Genomic DNA, 21227 nt, shown 5'->3' with positions numbered 1-21227 from the left:
TCTTGGTGACTTCACAGCAATGTGGAGCAAGGTGGACAAAGAAGGAAAGGCAGTCAGAGAATTGGAAACTCTGAAACAGGGCACAAGTAGTGTCCCTGAATATGTTTCTGCTTTCAGACAAAAAGCAGCCTACACCGGATACTCTGACTACGACCTCAGGCAGAGGTTCAGAACGGGCCTGTCAAACAGGATCAAGGAAGTGCTGGCACAAGTAGCGATGTCAGAAAGAAACACGCTCCAGAAATTGATCGACAAGGCAGTCCTCATCGGACAGAACTTCGAGGAGTTGGACGGTGAAAGGAAGCGCAGTTCATGGTGGAACCCAAAGAATGAGGGACAATCCACAGATAACTCGCGCAGAAGCTGGGAGAAAACCCCGGCAAAAGACAGTAACGCTATGGACGTCGACTCCAGCAAACAGAAAGGGACCCTGAGAGCAGAAGGCAAGAAGCCAGCTTTCCTGTGTTACCGATGCGGAGGAGAAGGCCACATGGCTAGAAACTGTACAGGTGTTCCTAAAGCACAAGTGAAGGCGACGGCACCGGAGGCCGAAGTCAAGAAGTCTGTGGAAGAGTCTGCGCCGCCTAAGTGGTTCGAGCTTTGGCTCGCCTCTAAGCAAGGCAAGGATTTTTAGAAGGATCGAAGTCAGAGTCTGCAGACTTAGATCCGAACAATCGTTTCTCTATTCTCTCTAGTTTTACGGATGTATCAGAAGTATATTTGTGATCGAAATCAGAGCATTTTTACATTCCGATTGAGCTAAGAGGAAAGAACCGAAAAGCAGACGTAAAAGCACTTGTGGATTGTGGTGCATCAACATTATTTATAGATGTGGGGTTTGTGAAGAAAAACGGAATTCGTTGCCTTAAATTATCGAGACCAATCCCTGTTAAAAACATTGATGGCTCCCTTAATGCCGCTGGATTGATGACACATTTCGCCGAATTAGGTCTTAAGATTGGAGATCATGAAGAAGACAAAACAGCCTTCATGGTCACAGACCTCGGAAATGATGATGCCATTATCGGTATTGATTGGTTGAGGTACCATAATCCTGAGATTGATTGGAACGCAGGACGATTCTCGCTTACACGTTGCCCGGTCAAGTGTGAGACTAAGAAAGAGAAAAGGCTTCGAAACCGTGAAGAAAGAAAAACACAAAAACAGGATATTCCAGATCTAATTCCCACGGAAGAAGATGACGATGAAGATTGGAAGAAGAAGAGGGCGACGGTTGAGGAAATAGAAGATGAAGATAGCCCTGAAGAATGGGTAAGAAAAAGCTCAGTCGCCACAGAGCAGAAGGTAGCAGAAGAAGCTACAAAAGTGAAGAAATCTATGGACGAGATGGTTCCAGATTGGCTTCACGATTACCTGGGAGTATTCTCAGAAGAGGAATCAAGACGATTTCCTGAAAGAAAGAAGTGGGATCATGCGATAGATCTCAAAGAGGGAAGCGAACTTCCTCCAAATGTGAAACCATATCTGTTGTCACCTAAAGAAATGGACACATTGAAAGATTGGTTAAAGGCAGAGTCTGCATTGGGACGTATTAGAGAGTCACAATCCCCAGTAGCAGCGCCTTTCTTCTTTGTGGCCAAAAAGGATGGCAAGTTGCGCCCCGTCATGGACTACAGAAAGCTAAATGAAAAAACGGTTAAGAATGCATACCCTTTACCAAGATCACAAGATTTGATCGATGCATTAACCGGAGCTACTATGTATTCTAAAATGGATGTATGATGGGGGTACAACAATATTCGCATGAAGGAAGGAGACGAGTGGAAGGCAGCTTTTAAGACGCCCTTTGGACACCATGAACCAACCGTAATGTATCTCGGGTTGACGAACTCTCCTGCTACGTTCCAAACTATGATGAACGAGATATTCAAAGATTTGATAGAAGGAAAGACCGTAGTGGTCTATATCGATGATATCTTGGTATTCACGAACGGAAACAGAGAGCAACACCGAAAAGTTGTGCGAGAAGTACTCAAACGACTAAAGGACAACGACCTGTATCTGAAGCCGACCCGGTGAAGGTAGAAGGAGTATTGAAATGGCCTGTTCCCAAATGCGTAAAAGATATACAAGCATTCATGGGTTTTGCCAACTTCTATCGAAGATTCATCCTCGGGTTCTCGGACATAGCCAGACCAATGAATGATTTATTGCGAAAAGATGTCAAATGGGACTGGACGGAAAAACAGCAGAAAGCCTTTGATGAATTAAAGAGGCGATTCACTGAAGGTCCCATATTAGTCATGCCGGACGTTGAGAAAAAGAAGAAAATAGAGACTGACGCTTCAGATTATGCAACTGGCGCAGTACTTTCTCAACTAATGGAAGATGGATTGTGGCATCCCATAGCTTATTACTCGAAGTCGATGAATGATGCAGAAAGAAATTATGACATCCACGACAAAGAGTTATTAGCAATCATTCGGGCGTTAGAAGAGTGGAGGCACTATGTGCAGGTAGCACCCCATGATGTGGCGATCTGGACAGATCACAAAAATCTCGAGTATTTCATGACAAGTCAAAAGTTGACTAGAAGGCAAGCCAGATGGAGTCAATTTCTGGCGGAGTACGAATTTACACTCCAACATGAGCCTGGTGTCATGGATGACAAAGCTGATCGTCTATCTCGGAGATTAGACCACAGAGGGGGGATAGAAAACGACAATTCTGATCGTATTCTGCTAAAACCGGAGTTTTTCCAAGCTAAAGCTGCTAAAAGAGGCCAAGTTCTGATTGAAGGAGAAAAATCGCTCTTAAAAAAGATAAGACAGAGCACAGAACGAGAGCCTGAAGTGAAAATAGCACTAGAAACGCTAAAAGCAGCACCGGTTCAGCTATGCAGAGGAGTCGAAGAGTGGAATGTTGAGGATGGATTGGTGTTATTCCGAGGATTGGTATATGTTGCGAACGATAAAGAGATCCGCCGAGAGATATTGGAGTTGTTTCACGACTCTCCACCGGCTGGACATCCTGGACGTGCCAAAACTTTAGAATTGATTTCCAGAAATTATTGGTGGCCTTCAATGACAAAGTATATCCACGATTACATAGATGGTTGCGATCGATGCAAACAGACAAAGGTATTCCCAAGTAAACCAACGGGACCTTTACAACCAAACGAAGTGCCAGAAGCACCTTGGCAAACGATCTCATGTGACCTGATAGTGGACCTGCCAAAGAGTGAAGGATTTGATAGCATATTCGTGGTTGTAGATCAATTCTCGAAACAATCATACTTCATTCCGACCGTTAAGGAAGTAGACTCGAAGGGTATTGCCGAGTTATTCCTAAAGAACGTCTGGAAAAATCATGGAACACCAAAAAAGGTGATATCGGACAGAGGAACACAGTTTATCTCGAAGTTCATGGGACAGTTGTCGAAAAGATTGGGAACGAAATGGTCACCCTCAACTTTGTACCACCCTAGAACAGACAGACAGACAGAGCGCGTAAATCAATAAGTTGAACAGTACTTGCGCGTGTTCACATCCTACAGACAGAATGATTGGGTATCATGGTTGCCGATTGCAGAATTCTCACATAACAACGCAATAACGGTGACAGGACACAGCCCTTTCAAAGTTCTATATGGATATAATCCCGATTTCACTATATCACCCAACTCCACATCCCTTATTCCTGCCACAGACGAGAGAGCAAATCAGATGAAAGAAGCGCGAGAGGATGCAGAAGATACTCTGAAAATAGTCAATGAACGAATGAAACGATTCTATGACAAAGGAGTAAAAGACGCACCTCAGTATCAGAAGGGAGACAAGGTCTGGTTAGACGCAAAAAACATTAGACAGCGTCGTCCAAGTCAGAAGCTATCAGATCGTCGTCTTGGACCCTTCGAAATACTAGAGAGGACCGGCGAGGTGAACTACAGGTTGAAATTGCCAGAAAAATATAAGATTCATCCAGTGTTCCACGTCGAGTTACTCATCCCATATCACGCATCTCAGTTAATTCCTCATCATCCATCCAACCGCCCAGATCCAGAACTCGTTGACGATCAGGAAGAATACGTCGCAGAAGCCATATTAGATAGCCGATTATTCCGAAGAAAGCTGCAATACCTAGTAAAATGGGAAGGATATCCGACAGAGGAATCAACATGGGCGTCAGAAGAAGATGTAAAAAACGCTCCACTTCTCGTTGCAGAGTTTCATAAGGAAAATCCTACGGCTGCCGCTTCGAAAAGAATCCGAGGATCTATTTTAAATACGGAGGATTTCAGAGATTGGAGAAAAAAGAATATACGTCCATCTGTCTTTCGCGATGACGCTCAACCTAGAGGGGGGGTAATGTCACGAGTACCAAACACAAATCATTATTCTTTCCTTTCGACCGTTGGTCATAAGCGCCCATTCCCAGCGTTAACTCATAAGCGCCCGTCATACGTACCAACTGCTACCATTACCGAAATCCAGACACCCGATATAGACGCCCTCACATCACGAGATTCTCCTAGAACTTTCCAGAACCTCACAACCGCAGCATCAGTTATCATGACATCATAGTTCTCTTTCACATTATCACATCGTACGATTCCCGTTTCTATTTTATGATTGGCTAGTTAGTTCAGACTCAGTTGTATCTCCGCTTGAATAGTAGTATATAGTATGGACCGTTTGTAGTCAGTAGTTCTTTAGTTCAAACCTTTCGTCTGTACATTGTGTACCAGCCCAAACGTTCCTGCTCAATCCATTTTCTTTGTGATATCTGAACGTTCGAGTCCTAGTCTCTGCCCTGCGTTAATTCGTTCTAAGGGGTTGTGACACTGGCACACCAAGATTAAAAATAGGTTAAAACGGTGAGCTCGCCATTTGAACGACTCACATTTAGCTCATGAGGCTTAGGATGACAGTCAACACCTTAAAGTACATTGAAGTGATGGGTGCCACAGGTGCCGGTATCAAAAAGAGGTCTGACGTGGATAAAAGCTGTCAAAACCAATTCGTAACAAAGTGGAGTACGTACCTATTTGTGACACCCACACAACTGAAAATAAACCTCCATAAAATAGTGGAGATTGAGGGGGCATGTCCTTACTTCTTCGAGATGTGTGAGCTCATTGGTCAGCGTCTGAACAACATACCTGTTGGGCTCGGCAACAATGACACTGATATTGATGTGTCTGCCATTCTTCGAAGCTCGCCTGACTATGCTCCAGGTAATGACTTGGGGGGGTATGCCTCCGAGGAGTGGGATATCGAGAGGCAGACTCCGGAACGCGGGAACGACTCGGCAAAGAACATTGGATTGGTGCCTTCTGAAGATGGAAAACATGTCGACAGTGTTCGGAAATGACGGGGGACAGAAAATGAGAAGGCTCCGAGGAAAAAGAAGCAGAAAAAAGACGAGTTTGCTGAGATCGTGCAGGCCAAAGAGGTGACACGGCAGAAGGAGATGGATGTTGCCAAGGCGAGAGCAGAGAAAGATATCATGAGGGCCAAGATAAAGTTGGCGAAGATTGAATTGGAGTGCGAGAAGTTACGTGACCAGAGAGAACGAAGGCAAGATTGAGCTGCGAGAAAGAACATTGCTAGTACGGCAAGTCATCTTCGTCATTCCACAAGACTTCAAAGTTCCAACTGTCCTTACCACAGCCTCCAACAATTCATGGCCACTACCGTGAGGCTTCACATCACTCTGCAACACCATCTTTTGGCTTTGCCTTCCATGATGACATCGAACCGAGTTTTATGGGTCCACCAACTCTGCCAGGACCTTCGTCTTCGAGGGCTTCATCTGCTGATCCTTTTTCTGACCCTATTTCAAGGTCTGATGTTTCATTTGAGTACAATTTACCAGCTGTTCCTCAGTAAATATACTGTAGTTAATCTGATTCACTTGAATCCAAAAATTGGTGCCTCCTCAGATCCTTTGCCCGAAATAACCTCCACTTCAACTGTTCTCGTCGAGCCCGTGCTTCATGCAAACAGTTTGACCTCGCAGTGGTTTCCGGCGCAATATTTGATCCAGAGCAAGAGTCAGATGATGACAGTCCCTCAGCAATGAAAGTTTCAGTCTCGTCATCTGAGCCCGAGTTGTCTTCGTCCTCACACTGCATTGCAAATGCATGCAGTCCAATGCATGCAGCAACCCAGTATGTGGCGAATTTGTGAGACTGTTCATTCACGATTCGCACCCGCAGGCCCTTCAAAGAATGAAATCAGCCCTTCAAAAAACCAATGGCATGCTCGGAACGGATTCGGAGCATGGAAACATGGTTATTGAATTCCATGTTGCGTTCCAAAAACTTCTCGGGGGCTTTATAGGGTGCTACTACCCACGTTTGCAGCTGCAATTGCCATTAGATTGTCAGATAGTAGTTGATGATAACAGTTAACACACTGGGTATGCGGAGTCTGCCCACACGAACTCGTCACCCTCCATATACTTATTGTGGTCTCTTTTCAGCTGGGTCCCGTCCCAAGCAGATGAATTGTGAGTACTGCCAGTATGTCCATAGGAAAAGTCGACAATACAAAGGTTTGGCAGGGACACAACCTAGAAGACAATAAAAATACAGAGTGACTATGTTTGTTGATGAACGTACTTGAATATTCAGTGAATAATTACATTTTCGATTGAAGTAGCTTTCTCCATACCAGTGAGGGCGGTCGTACAGTGGAATTAAAGTGCCATCAACGAGGCACCAGCCACCACGCCATGCCTTGCACGAGCGAGCTTCAACCCAAGATTTTGCTGCCTCTTTCTCTTCCACAGTGGGAAAACGGACTGCTTCGGCCATGAAATCAGGCCGAAGAATGGCAGTCATAACTCTCCTCGTCATCAGGGACACAGTACCATGACCCACTCCTGCCCAATGAGCAACAGCTGACTGACCTGCTGCATTTCCGCTATGGCCAAACCAATACAGAGTTACAGCAAGCTGTACGTCGACAGGATGCTGCTCACAGGGTGAATGGTTGGCGAAGACAGGGTCAGTGCAGATTTTTGCTGTGATTCGATCAAATGTATATGGTGTGACACAAAGAATCTGACGGAAGTGATCAGGATATTTGATTTTCTTGACTGTAAGGACGTGGGGAAGCTGGGCAGGTGGGTGTAATAATCGAACTTGTGGTGCATCATAATGACGCGCGAAGATATCTTGTAAGGTGTGTCGTACGTGGTGTGCTACTCGTCCCTGATGGTGTGTAGTGACTGGTTCCCCGTCAGTTTTTTCTTACGAGTCAAAACTCGACACAGAACTGTCTTCTGAAAATTCAGAATCAGCATCTGCATCACTGTCAGTGGACTTGTGATCCAAGAAGGTAGTGCATTCTGAGGTATCCGAGAAGTAGGAGCTTGAGGACTCATCAGATTTGGTTACCTGTGAGGTGGAATCAGTAGTACTGGTGATAGTAGGTGACTCGGAGAGAGTGGACTCGGTAACGAGGTTGTCAGATGTGTTGAATGCAAAGTCATTAATTTGCTGTTTGATCTGATGAACACGTCGACGCTGGGCTAAATGCTGACGGATCTTCTTGTATCGGAGAAAGTCTTGCAAGAGCCGTTGGGCACGTTGCTGATGTGGGGTGTACTGAGCCATGATGTAGTGGATAGTAGTTTTTTGCATTTCATTGCATACTTATCTACATATTGATTATTTAAGCACTGTCAATGAGAATCGTTCGCGAGAAACGAGTTGAATCAGTGATGAGAATCGGGGGTAGTCAACCTTACAATCGATTCATGGTTGATTCAGGTTGAAGAATCGTGTCGAAGATCGGAGTCAGAATTGAGGCGTGAATCACCAAGTTTGACTCCCACTAATGTTGCACATCAGTACTCTGCTGAAAATAATCAACTGAAACTCAAGGTTCGTTGTTTGCGGGACGATCTGACCATACTAATTAATGTATGAAGGGTCTCAATGATGCACGAAGGGTCTCACACGTACTTACACAACTAGATGACTATAAGTCACTCATCATGGCGCTATCAGAGAACAATGTCCCGCGTCTCCAGCATAATCTTACAGTCACACTCAAGAGAGGGTCTAGCATCTGGCAGATAATCAATACACTTGAATATTCCCTTGCTGGCGCTTACCGTCCACGAGGGTATACAGGTGATGATCTTGATATGGCCATATTGGCATACCGACTTGGTGGACGTGGACTCCTTCATGTGTTTAGTCACCGCTTAGCTCTCCCATCATTATGCACGTTACAAGCCCACAGGAATTTTACGTTGATTACACCTACAATTGGCCCCATCGCATCTGATCAGCTTGACTCGAACATCAAAAACCTCCTCCTTAATTCACTGTCCCATCTAGAGTTTAAAAGTCCGGTCTGGTCCGGTCTTTTGGCCTAATTTGGACACAACCGGACCCGGACCGGTTGCCTGATTCCCACAATATCAGGCAACCTTGGACTGGACCTCAAAAGACCGATATTTTCAGTCTTTTGCGGTCCTGCAACCGGTTTTAGACCGGTTCCAGTCGCAACCGGTCTAAGACCGGTTGTACTCCTTCCCACGATTCCAACGGTCTAATTTCTGTAGTAAACGGTTAAGATCAGAGCAAGATATGAGCATTATAAAAAAGGGTTCCCAAACTCCGCCCTGCATGTGAGTCAAATATGAAATGTCATTACTATGCTTAAGTTTCTTGACGAAATATGTGCTGCTAGTCAAGGCAATTGTATAGCTAGTCTTAACTTTTCAATAGGGTAAGATATAAGATTGATATAAGCGTGACAAAAAATCGTTATCAGGCTTGTCTTTGAAAAATAAAAGTTGTTATAAGGCTTAGGTGTCTTGACGAAATACGTGCTGCTAGTCAAGGCGACACTATAGCTAGTCTTATCTTGTCAATAGAGTAAGATATAAGCAATATATAAGCTTGGCAAAAAATCGTTATCAGGCTTGTCTTTAAAAATACAAGTTGTTGTAAGGCTTAGGTGTCTCAATGGTAATTGTAGTCCTAGTCTAGGCAAGTCTATAGCTACTCATATATTGTCAAACACTCAAGTTTTGGGTACGTTATGAGCCAATCAGTGATTTTGACTGATTTTGACTTGCCGTTCTAACACGTCTGATCTTTGTGCTAGTCTTGGAGCATGATAATCATCAAGAGTTATCTAAATTTGATGTTCCATACCATTTTTGAGGTCTACGAACACACTGGTAAAGGTTTTTAAGCTTGGAAATCAATCCCTGGTTCAGTGCCAACAAGCCTAAAAACACGCCCCACAGATTTATACGAGCCATTCTTAAAATGCTTGTAACTTTCCCAAATCTCAACCAATTTTGAAGATCAGACCACCGATAGAATCGCCCAAATGAGCACTACCCATATATAGCCAACCGGTCCCACAATGGACCGGTTGAGACCGGTTTTTTACCGGTCTTTCATTTTTTGCACAGTTAGGCAACTGCAACTGGACTTTCCTGGATCTGAGGCAACTGGCAACTGAGGTCCGGTCTTTTTCGGTCCGGTTTCGGTCCGGTTGCAGTTTTTTTTTCGGTCCTGCAACCGGACTTTAAAACACTAGTCCCATCCTTCCTCTTCCTCTATCCCTCTTCGCGGATACTCTGTCTTGATGGATGAAATCGCTCTGGAAGAAAGGGCTTCACATCACCGCGCATCAAACAGTGTCATAGGATTGTGTCACTCGCATTCACACCTCATCGACCCGTCCCTTCACGCATACAACACTGCATTAAGGATTGCCGAGAAGCTCGCAGAAGGGAAGGTACACTTAGGGAAGGAAACATGAGTTGCAAGTGCGAGGACAGTGAGAAAATGATTGCTATTTTCACGCTGGTCAGAGACCGCTGGAAGGAAACTGGAGCTGAGGAACGACTGGGGCCAATCTTCAGCTTTGCTACAGATGGAGACTCGACATGTAGGCCAGCCGGTCACCAATTATTCCTCAAGACCGAGCTTTCAGTAACATCTAAGCTCTATGGGACTCTCTCTCACATGCAGGGCCTTAATCTTGCTACCGGCGAAGGTGAGATTACTCTCGACTTTGACTATGAACATATCTTCAAACATGAGTTTTTCATTGACCTTCTTTCCTTTATTTACAACTAAAACTATGCTATGTAGGGTGGTGCACGTTGCTTCGCAATCGTAAGGGAATGAAACTTGTCAATGGCCATACTGTCAACAGCGCAGTACTCGCTTGTTATCTCGCTTGGCTCCCTGATCATGTTGGAACTTCTATTACGGCATTTTGATTGATTAAAATGCCTTAATGGTCTGGCCTTATTCTGATTGGATTTTGATCAAACAGTCAGCATTTTGATGACCATTATAAGTGCATTATGACGTGCATTCCCATTCCGGTCACAATTGGGTTTGAAACTATGATTTTAATCATAAAGTGGCATCATAACACTGATTCCCATGGCAGTCACAATGAGATTTAAAATGAGTATTGTAACCATTTTTGTGGCATTATGATGTTCATGTTCGGCATCGCAATGAGCATTATAAACTGTGTTATAAAGGCCAAATTGAGGATTGTTTCAGCTAATAAATCATATTGTTGGGCATATATTCTACTCTGAATCTACAGTAATAGCAATAACAATTCGGAGACTCGCACAAGACTCGCACTTTCAAACCTCGCCTCGACTACTGCGCTTCCGCAAGACTCAACTCAATCACAAACTTCATATCATCATCCATTTCAGCCCTGAAGCTCTTCCTTGGACCGAACATCCATGCATCCAAAAGAAAGCGAGGCACTAGATGTGCGCAAGATAGGTGTGTCAACATGCGAGGACGGAGATCCATGTGATGAAGGCGGCGATCATAAGGGTGTGCTCCACGCAGAACAATTGTGCTCTAGGCTGCTGGTCGATGAGGAAATGCTGGAGCTGATTGAGGGGAAATGTTCGAAATTGGGTGGCGGGCTTCGAGCCGCTTCAGGCAAAAGCCCTGTACCCGACGTTGAAGAAGGTAGGGAGGTAGGTATCCTGATTGGACTGATAGTAACATCAGTTTCCATAGGTTCTGGGACAAAGGCAGAACACACCTGTACTTTCTCATTCGTCACGGGGCGGGTGGTGCATGGAAAGGCACGGGAACGATGGTCTGAATCGTCAAGGGAACTGACGAATGATTAGTTGCAATACATTGATAGCAGTCAGGCAGTCTGAATCTAAGGCTGAACCATGAGTGTGATTCAGATTGCTGGGGATCGTTGCTGGAGGGTCGCTAGGAGCAAAGGACTCGATGTCGCTCCACATGTTAGAATTTCTGTACCTCGTCGAATGTAAGGTGGACCATTGCCGGATCACAGGCGGCGTGTGGAGGGGCGCGGGAACGATGGTCTGAATCGTCAAGGGAACTGACGAATGATTGGTTGCAATATGTTGATAGCAGTCAGGCAGTCTAAGGCTGAACATGGTGAGTGTGATTCAAATTGCTGGGGATCATCGCGAACGGACGGAACATTACCAATTTGGAGCCTGGAGAGAGAGTCGCTAGGATTCAGATTCAGAGCGAAGGACTCGTCGTCGCTCCACATGCTAGAATTGAAGGCCTCCTGGTCCAGGGGTCTCGCCATTATGATCAGGGGAGTATTAGAGAGCGCAAGGGCGAGCCAACATGAATTTAAAATGAGAAGGAGATGTTGAGGCCGTGATGATTCAGATTCAGACTTGCTGTGATTAATATGGTCAGAGGTTGACATGAAAATTCAGATTCCGATGACGTGGCAACTTATTTTAATTGATTAATATGTATTATAATATATTATAATTATTATACAGCTGCATTGTGAGCATCAGCAGGTGCAGGTGGGACAATGTGAATGAAATTCTTGGGTGAGGGTGAATGTGGGAGGGAGGGTAACTGAGAACAATGAAGTGAGAGTGATTCAGATCCCGAACAGCAGCATGATTGTCAGTCGGTATCAGCGCCTGGGGGTGATATGAGGGATGGACTGGGAGAGGGTGGAGATGGTGGTAGGTTGTCTGTGCCGTCAGGGGGAGAATCTGAGAGAGGAGTAGCCTCATGAGTGGTGGCACCCCTTCTTGTGGGAGGGGGGGGGGTCTGATAGGCCTTCAAACGGCTCTAACACTACCTGAAAGTTCGGGCGGCACAGCCAGGAGGGTGGTAGAAGAGGACAACAAGGCCTTTGAATGCTTACAATTTAAAAATCATACTTCCTCAAACAGCTCTTACACCACCTGGCAGTTCAGGCGGCGGAGGCAGGAGGGTGGTGGAAGAGGACAACGAGGCCTTCGAACATATACAAAATCATAGTACCCCCTCAAACAGCTCTAACGCCACCTGAAAGTTCAGGCGGCGGAGGTAGGAGGGTGGTAGGAGAGGACAATGAAGCCTTTGAACGCCTACAAAATCATACCTTTTCGCCACCAAAACCATGCAGATTTGGGTTTTTGACATGTCACTAAGGTTTGTACAAACATGCATTGCTGAAGGTTTCTGGATCGAAGCTGGACGGGGGATGTAGGATGAGAGAGACAGCGGTGAGTAGTGACAGGCCGTTAAGAGTGTGTGCCCTCCTCAATGTCGGCATCGGGATGTGTGGGAGGAGGTCGACACATTGGAAGAAGAAGCCTCTGCAGACGAAACCGCCAGATTGGTCCTCGAAGGCGGCATTATACCTGCAGATGAACTTGATGCAGAGGATGTACAGCAAATGGACTTGGGAGGGATCGAAGACGTGAGCTCCATAGCGAAGCTAGAAGGCAGTAAACGAATGGCAGACATATTAAAGGAAATTGAGAAATACCAAGCCAACCCCAGCATGCCAGAAGCGATGTCATTACCCGCTCATCTGAACCCGGAATACACTCTCATTGTGCAAGCAAATAATTTGTCTATGCATGGACCTTGAACGGACACGAAGAGACAGCTCATATGGTGAAGAGCTTTGAGAAAAAATTGAAAAACACATTGGTCAGCTGGCTGCGCCCCCACCTGCTAAAAACCACGAAGGCACTTCCAATACCTAACGACGGACCAAAGAAACGCAGAGGCGGCAAGTGAGCACGCAAAGCGAAAGAAGCGTATGCACAGATGGAACTCCACAAGCTGCAGAATTGAATGGCATTTGGTGAGGCTGAGGAGGAGGTTAGCGCATTTTGTCAGACTAAAGGTCTGGGAATGATCGGTGTTGGCAAGGGTAATGTCCAGGCTGGTATGGGAGAGGTGAAGAGTTGTGCAAAACTCTCGAAAGCAATGGCAGCAGACAGTTTTCAAGCAAAGAAGTATGTTGGACGAAATGACTACAAGCTGTAAGTACATAGTGTGACTGTAACTCCACTAACCATTTGTGACGCCCGAAATTATGATATCAGTATTATGAAATACCATTGCGGGAAGAGCGGCAAGGGGCCGCGTCTGTGCTAGCCACAACTGCCTTGCCTTTTCTCTTCCCCTTTTTCTGCACCGTGACCTTCGTATCTTCGCCCTCACCAGACACACCTTCCACAGATGCTACTGCTACTGGAATAGCAGCAGGGCGGGATCGGGGAGCAGGTGCAGTAACGGGTGCAGTTTGAGGTGCATGCAATATCGACGGTCCAGAATGACTACCGTTGTTGCTCCGAATGGCAGCAGGTATGGACTGGGATGACTCTGGAATAAGGGTGGGGATATGAGTGGCAGACGTGGTGACAATGGGTGTAATGGTAATGCTGGGTGCAGGAGGTGCAGTGGGCAGTGCTGGTGCAGTGGGCAGCACTGGTGCACTATCATAGACAGATGGGCCAATGCTGGCTGGTGGTGCTGCCTGTGCTGCGTTGTCATCATCTGAATCTGAGTCGTCGTCATCCAAGCTGGCCATCACCCACTGTAGCGAATCAGTACAATCCTCCATACCCGTAGCCTGAGCATCGTCTGCATCACGAGCGGTCTTGTCGATGTTTTCAAAAACATAGTCATTCATGTTTTTCACGATGGCTTGAACACGCGGATGCGCCCATTGGGCAACAAAAAACTGCTTGACAGTTCGAAAGACAATGGAGTAAGAGATTGACGAGGTGGCACCGACACCTGAACCTGGGAATTGTTGATCGGGAGACAACAAAAAGATCATCTATTGGGGGATGCTGTTCAGTTACCAATATAGTCAATACCGTAGTATCAGAAACATACCGAAGTTATGCTACATGCAATTAAGCCGGGTGTGCAAGCCTTTAGGTGCCACATCTTATAGTAGGGGCTCGGACCTCCGCCACGTCCTGACTTCGAATAGATTGTCATCTTGCCGCCCACTGCAACCTTGATAAACTGTTAGAACAGGATGAGTAAATGCTTTGGTAAGTTTATCGTGAACATCGCACCTTCGCAATCATGAACCAATTACCAAATACCTTCTTCACACTGACCTTCAGATCAGGATAGATGATAGGTACCTTGAGGACATCGAAGTCTTTCCCCTTGCCAGCCACCCATCCAATCATGTCCATGATCTGCTGGTTAGACATGCGATCATACGACACAGAGAAATATTTGGGGGACATGTTGAAGATACTGCCAGCCACACTCTGCAATGCATAGTGGTATGAAGAACGCACTCTCTGCATTCCAGTGCAAAACTGATGCAAGATGTCAAGCACGTAACATGAAATAAAAAGAAAAGACTAACCTTGTTTATGAAGTAAGTGGTCGACATGTGAGGGTGCAGCATGTGGTCAATGCAGCCATAGAGCTCTGTCACCAGGGCGGCCTCCTCTGTCACTTTATTTGCATAACGGCGTGCACCTTGGATGTCGGCAGGGGGATCGGGACAAGGTAATTTGAAGATTGAATCGTCGAGCATAAACATCTCAGTGGTAAGCCCGTACTTCTTCCCCAGGTCCACAATTACCTTCTCTGCATCCCGATCAGAGTCAGCTGCAGCTGTTGTTGCAGTCGTGGCCGACGATGCTGAAGATGTGGTAGACAAAGGTACCTGACCAGGAGAACGTTTATGTGACCGCTGTGGCTGGTTTGACACGAGGATGTTGTTAGTTGCATTTAATGCGGTATTGCGCTCCTCTAGTCTTCCTTTTTGAAGTTGAAGATACTTGACGTACTGACGTGAGATGTCATCAACAGTCAGAACCAGAACAAGGAGGTAAACAATAGTAATACCTCCTGAAAATGTTCTAGAGTAGCCCCTTCACTTGGCGGAGCGACAGGTCAGATGCTGTGATCTGAATCCTCTGAATCTGAATCAGACGAAAGAGTGAACTCTGAATTCATGTCAGACATCAACAGTGGGTGGTATGCAGTGATAAGGACGTGCAAAGACAGACACAATTCGCGACTTGAACTCAGAGGACAGTTGAACGACAAGAAGTTCAAACTCACGTCTTTTATACAATTGAGAAGACTTGCCTGGCGCATGCCACGTATGACTTCAGCATGGCGGCGAAGGTCCGACACCCGAATTTGAATCATTGGGTCCAAGCTGTGATTGGGTAAGGCAGTAGTCAATAGAGCAGATTAAAGATGTACATTGCAGCACATTCAGCAATGAGTTTGGGCTACATGTGTTCTAGATCAGAAGCGATTGTTAGCGCTGCTGATGTGATGTAATACCACTCACCTTCAATTGAATAGTGAACCCAAGTGAAGTTCCGAATGCAACTGCAAGACTTGTGGTTCTCATAATGAGACATGAGGGAGACAAGGCAGTGAGCACATGGATCCGAATATGATGTCACAGTTGGTAGCTGGCTCTGAATCGAGCGTGCAGGCCGTCCTTGGTGGCCAGGTGTTGCTTGCTATCTTTCTCTCTATGTTCGTGTCCTCCAGAGCGTGCTGCAGGAGCTCAAGACGCTCAGTTCCCTTGTCAGAGCCCTGGGACTTGGAGACCATGGGCTCCCGCTCTGTGTCGTCCGTGAAAACTATCTTCTTGTGGGAGCCAGTCCTCGCAGGTACTTTTCTCACCCTCGGATGCGCTGACATCTGGATGTGCAATCTTTGCACGCTTTGCACCAAGGAAGCCGTTTGGAGGAACATCTTGGCTGCGGTTGCGAGGCTTGCGCTTAAGCTTGCTGGTGAAGAGCCGGCGGGGACATATGCCTCAGCCACCTCAAAGTCTGGATGATCCATCGGCAGCTTAGATGCCTCAAGAACTTCAGGGACAACATGGTATTGAGGGTTATGGAAGGTCACTTTTTGGCCTTGGCTGACGAAGCGGTCAGCACGCAGATATAATAACTAAAAAGACATACAAAATGTAGGTTATTGTCAGCTTCTCCTCAAACACTGGTGCAGGAGTTGGCGTGCTTTGGAGGAGGTCTGAATCGTGAGGGTATTGTTGGAACTTTTTGCGGAGGAAGGGCAGGGTTGAGTGGGGGAGCACTGAGACTGATCTGCTTGGGTACTGAAAACTTTAGATTAGCGCAAATGATGACGAAGAGCAAAATAAACGCACTCTTTGCATTACTAGGATTATCAATGCCCACTTTCTTGTAGCCATTTGAATGTTGCAGTGTGAGAGAATTAGACGACGCCATGCACGTATAGGGAACAGTGAAAGACAAAGCTCGCAAAGGTGTAAATATTGAAAACCGAGAAGGCTTGAGTGGCAGTGAAAGAGTTGGCGAGCGTATGGAGAATGTTTGGAAGCTGGAGATACATAAGGGTCGAGACTGGAGATCATGGGGAATGGTGGAGGTGGGCACGAACATCATTATTTCACTATGTATTAGAAAGAGTTGGTTTAACAGGCAAGTCATGCGCTTCAAAGTGACATACCTCAGTCTATTGATGCCGGAAGCGCAAGCCAGAACTGTCTTGAAGCGCCTTAATGCGGAGGAACATGTCTGTATCAATAGTATCTATAACAAAGTAATCATTGACTGCTTCAGGGTCACTAGCAAGTGCAGCGCCATGAATGATGGAGTCAACAAAGACGAATTCAGAAGATGATCGAGGTTTCGCTCGCACTCGCCAGAGCCCCAAATCTAAGTCTTGTCTGCAGCGAACACCGATACCAACATCATAAGGGTGGATGAGGGCAATAGAAAGTTCAGTAACCCCAACTTTGCAGCGGAACATGTAGATGAGACGTGCGAAAAACAGCTGGTGTTCAGTCTTTATAATGACGCAGTCATATCTTGGTGACCCAAAGAATTTCGGATTACATCGAAGGAGGTCTCGTTGCAGATGCCAGTTGACCATCGACTCGTAATTCACCCGGAGGTATCGGAATTCTGTGATCTGGCAAAGCACATTATATCATTAGTATTATGGGCAATAAAATGTGGTACATGCGTACCTGGTCACAAGCTTGAAATCTTATGCGCGTCTCGTTCGGTAAGGGAATTGCATCATTCGGCAGTGAGTCGTTGAGAAATTGGTTCAACTTGATTCGGAAACCAAAAAATGCCCTGTCTGTGGCATGTGATTGCTCAATGTCTGCAAAGGAGAAATCACCCTGCCTCGCGCCCAACTGCACACGTGCCGCTGTATTTACCACACCTTCAGGACTCTCGGTTGCATCAGGCTCTGAATCTATAGTAGCTTTCAAATTGTCAGTATATGCATCTAGGTCATTGATCTCATCACGGATAGACAACGATGTAAGGAGCCAATGATCATAGCGGAGGATCTAGTATGGATCGAAATCAGTGAATCCGGCCATGTGACATAGAAGCCTCATTGTGCGTACCTGGGGAGCGACATCTTTAAAATTTGTCTGCTGGTGGTAGATAGCGCTTAATGGGCCATGCATTTTTTCATTGGGCTTCGTGTTGTAATTCCGTGTGACACCTTTCGCGATGATATCATCAAACAAATGTGTGAGCAAATGCTTTTTCAGAAAATTCCAATTCTTGTTGGTTTCAGGGTGTGATTTTTCGATATATAGCTAACAAATGGTCAAAATCGTCAGTCAGAAGTACTGCGTGACACACGAAATCGAACCTACATCCATAAGCGTTGAGAATTGAGACAAAGCATCTCTTCCGGCTGCGATGGTATCCTCGGTGTGTACTTCTAGCGCGGCGTAGATGTCGAGGTCAATGTAGCAACGTATGCAGCATAGAAGTAGATAACCGACTTCACTATTAGCTCGGCTGAGGACACTCTGCACTGCAAATATGATCATCTGGCAGAATGGTATCAGTATCACAAAACACGTTTTAAATTGAAAAACCTTTGATATGTCTTCATGTGTTGAGCCGTCGTTGAAATCAATCCCCACCACGTGCGAGAAGTGCTTGAGGTTGCGCCACCTTGGTAGAGCATCAAAACTAATAAGATGAAGTCAGTGTCACCTCGAAACTATCTATGGTAGAAAGACATACTTCATATCAATCTTTACAGCCGCTTCTCGCCCCAAATCTTCAAGCCAAAACTGGAGGTCTGACCATAAATGATCACCCCACATACCAGCATGATTGGAATGCAAATGGTCGAACGAAAGCGCTCGGTAGACGTCACAGTGAGAAACCTTCCAAAAACAATTCTGTGAAGTTAGAAGTAAATTTGTATTAAGCTAGACCAGTAAAGACCATACCTCGACGTCGCGCAGCGAGTACACCTTGAGTTGTTGCTCCTTTTCCTTTTGTGTCGATGTTGATCTTGCGGCATTGAGAATATTGAGAGACTCAGTACTCGTGTGTAATGGATGCACATCCGATAATACCGATTGCTGGTCTTGAGGAACTAAACACACTGGACAGGGAAACTTGCCTTTGAGTCCCCGAATCAAGGACATAACACACCTGTTACATGTGAGAGTCACTATGTATTAATAAAGAAACTACCAACTCACTGTTCCTCGTAATCAGCACTTAGAATCAATATTAAAGGCCAAAGAAGGCGCTGTACGCGGTCCCAACATTCAAACCAATATCTGTTCTTCGAGTGTAATATGACTGCCTCAAGTAGCTTGAGGAACGACTTGTGCCAGACGGCATTCTTGAAGTTCACAAAGCTTTTCTTCTTGCTATGTTTTGGATCTTCTTTGACCTGTTCCGAAGATGTGAATTGGTTAATTAATACATGAATGTCGAAGTCTGGCACTCACGATCGGCAACCAGCCAACAACTCGTCCGCCACCTACACCAGTACCATTACGAATCTCAACGGGCAAATTTGCGATCCGCACGATGATTGGGTAGCCCTTTGCAGTTCTGAAAGAAGATAGTTTGGCCTTGTCAGCATACAGTATGAATGCAAGCGGCTTAGCGTCCTGTGGAAGGCGCGACTAAACTGTATGTATATTACTGTACCATGGACATATTAATCTTGAAAACATACCTGTGCATCCCAGAAAGCGTTAGCAGTCCAGGGCTCGTCTATGAATCGCATGACACGTGCTCCATTAAACTTATAGAGACGCTGAGCATCAAACGTGAAATGTGGTGCGAACCGGCTATCTCGCATGAGGTCAAGTGCCCAACTCCAAAGACAGCGGGAGTACATCTTGTATTCATGATCTTCACCTTGATGCGGCACAGATATTGTACTGGTTTCAAACTACACTTGACTATTAACACCGTAATATACATGCACCAACATGACTCACAGGTGTAAATCGTTTGGATGCCATTTTCCACAAAGTACGAACTTCATCGTGACTCTGCAAGGTGAAATCTTCTTGAGCGCTCACAGCGCGGCGCATGAGCTCAAAAAGTCGATTGGTTTGATCTTTCGTCATCGATGCAGCAAGTGTGATCTCTGCGACCTCGAAATCAAGCCTTGTGCGGAATGGCTCCCATGGGGAGGTGCTACGAGGAATTGTATCCTCTGTTGGACGGCGGCGAGAAAATTCTGAGAACGGATGGACGGTCGAAGGTATCCTGCTGTGTGGACGATGTTCGATTTTGATATCATCCAGCTGAGGCGCAGGAGGTGCGTCATCATGATGTTGGTGGTCAGAGTCTGGGACGAAATCCATGGATGATGGGTGGCTTCGGGGTGACGATCCCTGCATGTTGATGTCTTGAATATAAGTAGTTAGCTTCTTTCAATCGAAACGGCGCATCTGTACAAGTTTGGGGCAACTCACCATTGTCCTGGTTTTCCTGATTAGCAACTCCATCTTGCACTGCCCAGATTGCGATCGGATTGACTAGCCATTGGATTCAAAGTTAATAAAACAAGAAGGATCAAGTGACAGAAGACTCACCTAGATTCTCCACAGCATGAGACGGTCCAGGTGCCCGCCCATCATCATGATTCTCGGTCCGAAACTTTTGACGTCGACCTGGATTCAGATATCATTGTCATATTGTCAGCAAACGATCGTGGTCATTCAAGATGTGCGTGAATTAAATTGAATGCTTACGCTTCTTACGAGTCTCTCGAAGGACTTCTAACAGCTCTTCCTCTTCTTGCCTTTGCCTTTCCTTCTTCTCACACAGTCTTGTGTGGGACATTATCCCACGTGCTGGCATTGTTGCGCCACATGTCTGGCACTGGACGTCTTCCGAAGCCCGGGGCATGAGAGAATATACCGCAGGATTATGGTACAAAGTTGGTACAAACAGTAGTAGAACAATTCAGAAGCAGATTGGAGGCAAGATATGCGTGGTGGTCGATCTAGTCAATCGGCGGCGGTGGGATTGATCGTAATCATATTGAAACTCAGTTCAGATTATGATTACAATAGCAAAGATGATTTGATTTTAATGCCCTGGCGGTAGATTGAAACATGTGAGCATTTTGATGCCAACAGGAAATTTCCGACACAAGATGAGACTTCCATCCTCAAGCTCCTGAATCCGGATGACCCCCAAGACGTACCTCGTGCCATCGAACTTATGCAAGCTATAATCACCCTTTCCAAAGACAAATTCAACACCACAACAATGACCGCCGGTGAATGTGCAGACATTGCGGCCATCAAAATTCTTGGAGCTATACTAGAATCAATCCTCCTCCCATTCATTGATATCACGCTGTCGCTGTGTGGCATGAATGCGGAGCGGTGCAAACGGAAAAACGTAAATGTGAGATGCGCATAGCGACTAAGATGAGTGATCTGTTGGCTAGGTCAGGGAGGCCGCGCATTCAAAATAGCTTGTGGAGTTCCGGCAAACTGTATCTCATCAACTGATGGATCATGAAACACAACGAGGCTCAGTGGCACACAATAGTCTAAATCAGGTAATATCTCAGTTGCGCAATTTTTGTGATGAACCTAGTAGTATACATCATAGGTTCGAATTCGTGAGTCGACGTCCGAATTGGGTGCAATATGACAACTGACTTCCTCTCCTTCCTCCTTCTGTACCCGTGCTCCTCCCTCTAT

At 45.9% G+C, this 21227-nt stretch overlaps 6 protein-coding genes across 6 annotated transcripts; 3 read left to right on the top strand and 3 right to left on the bottom strand.

Moving 5' to 3' along the window:
• Positions 1-4690: 4690 nt before the first annotated feature.
• Positions 4691-5339, top strand: DEU56DRAFT_594395 (uncharacterized protein). Its single transcript, XM_041346992.1, has 2 exons — positions 4691-4996; positions 5051-5339. The coding sequence occupies exons 1-2, from the start codon at positions 4873-4875 to the stop codon at positions 5332-5334; spliced, it is 408 nt and encodes a 135-aa protein (XP_041204129.1). The 5' UTR covers positions 4691-4872; the 3' UTR covers positions 5335-5339.
• A 1247-nt stretch (positions 5340-6586) lies between these two features.
• DEU56DRAFT_963478 (uncharacterized protein) lies at positions 6587-7102 on the bottom strand (the record flags this gene model as incomplete). Its single annotated transcript, XM_041359391.1, has 1 exon — positions 6587-7102. A coding segment is annotated over one exon (516 nt), but the record flags the coding sequence as incomplete, so codon positions are not given.
• A 2655-nt stretch (positions 7103-9757) lies between these two features.
• On the top strand, positions 9758-10227 carry DEU56DRAFT_759662 (uncharacterized protein; the record flags this gene model as incomplete). The annotated part of the gene is made up of 2 exons (XM_041350334.1): positions 9758-9998; positions 10097-10227. 2 exons carry the CDS (start codon positions 9758-9760, stop codon positions 10225-10227), a joined length of 372 nt encoding a protein of 123 aa, XP_041204127.1.
• Positions 10228-12569: 2342 nt separating this feature from the next.
• DEU56DRAFT_963469 (uncharacterized protein) lies at positions 12570-12851 on the top strand (the record flags this gene model as incomplete). The annotated part of the gene is made up of 1 exon (XM_041359390.1): positions 12570-12851. A coding segment is annotated over one exon (282 nt), but the record flags the coding sequence as incomplete, so codon positions are not given.
• A 918-nt stretch (positions 12852-13769) lies between these two features.
• On the bottom strand, positions 13770-14544 carry DEU56DRAFT_711688 (uncharacterized protein; the record flags this gene model as incomplete). The annotated part of the gene is made up of 3 exons (XM_041347511.1): positions 13770-14066; positions 14126-14260; positions 14314-14544. Coding segments are annotated over 3 exons (663 nt in total), but the record flags the coding sequence as incomplete, so codon positions are not given.
• Positions 14545-16726: 2182 nt separating this feature from the next.
• Positions 16727-19871, bottom strand: DEU56DRAFT_744524 (uncharacterized protein; the record flags this gene model as incomplete). Its single annotated transcript, XM_041349079.1, has 11 exons — positions 16727-17185; positions 17244-17576; positions 17637-17834; positions 17895-18074; positions 18123-18219; positions 18274-18434; positions 18486-18693; positions 18744-18940; positions 18999-19178; positions 19232-19450; positions 19500-19871. 11 exons carry the CDS (start codon positions 19869-19871, stop codon positions 16727-16729), a joined length of 2604 nt encoding a protein of 867 aa, XP_041204124.1.
• Positions 19872-21227: the final 1356 nt, after the last annotated feature.

This window comes from Suillus clintonianus, assembly GCF_016758775.1.
Source record: "Suillus clintonianus strain FC179 chromosome Unknown DEU56scaffold_96, whole genome shotgun sequence".
NCBI classification, from domain to species: Eukaryota; Fungi; Basidiomycota; class Agaricomycetes; order Boletales; family Suillaceae; genus Suillus; species Suillus clintonianus.
The sequence above is the reverse complement of the archived record's forward strand: the minus strand, read 5'-3'. Positions and strand labels throughout refer to the sequence as shown.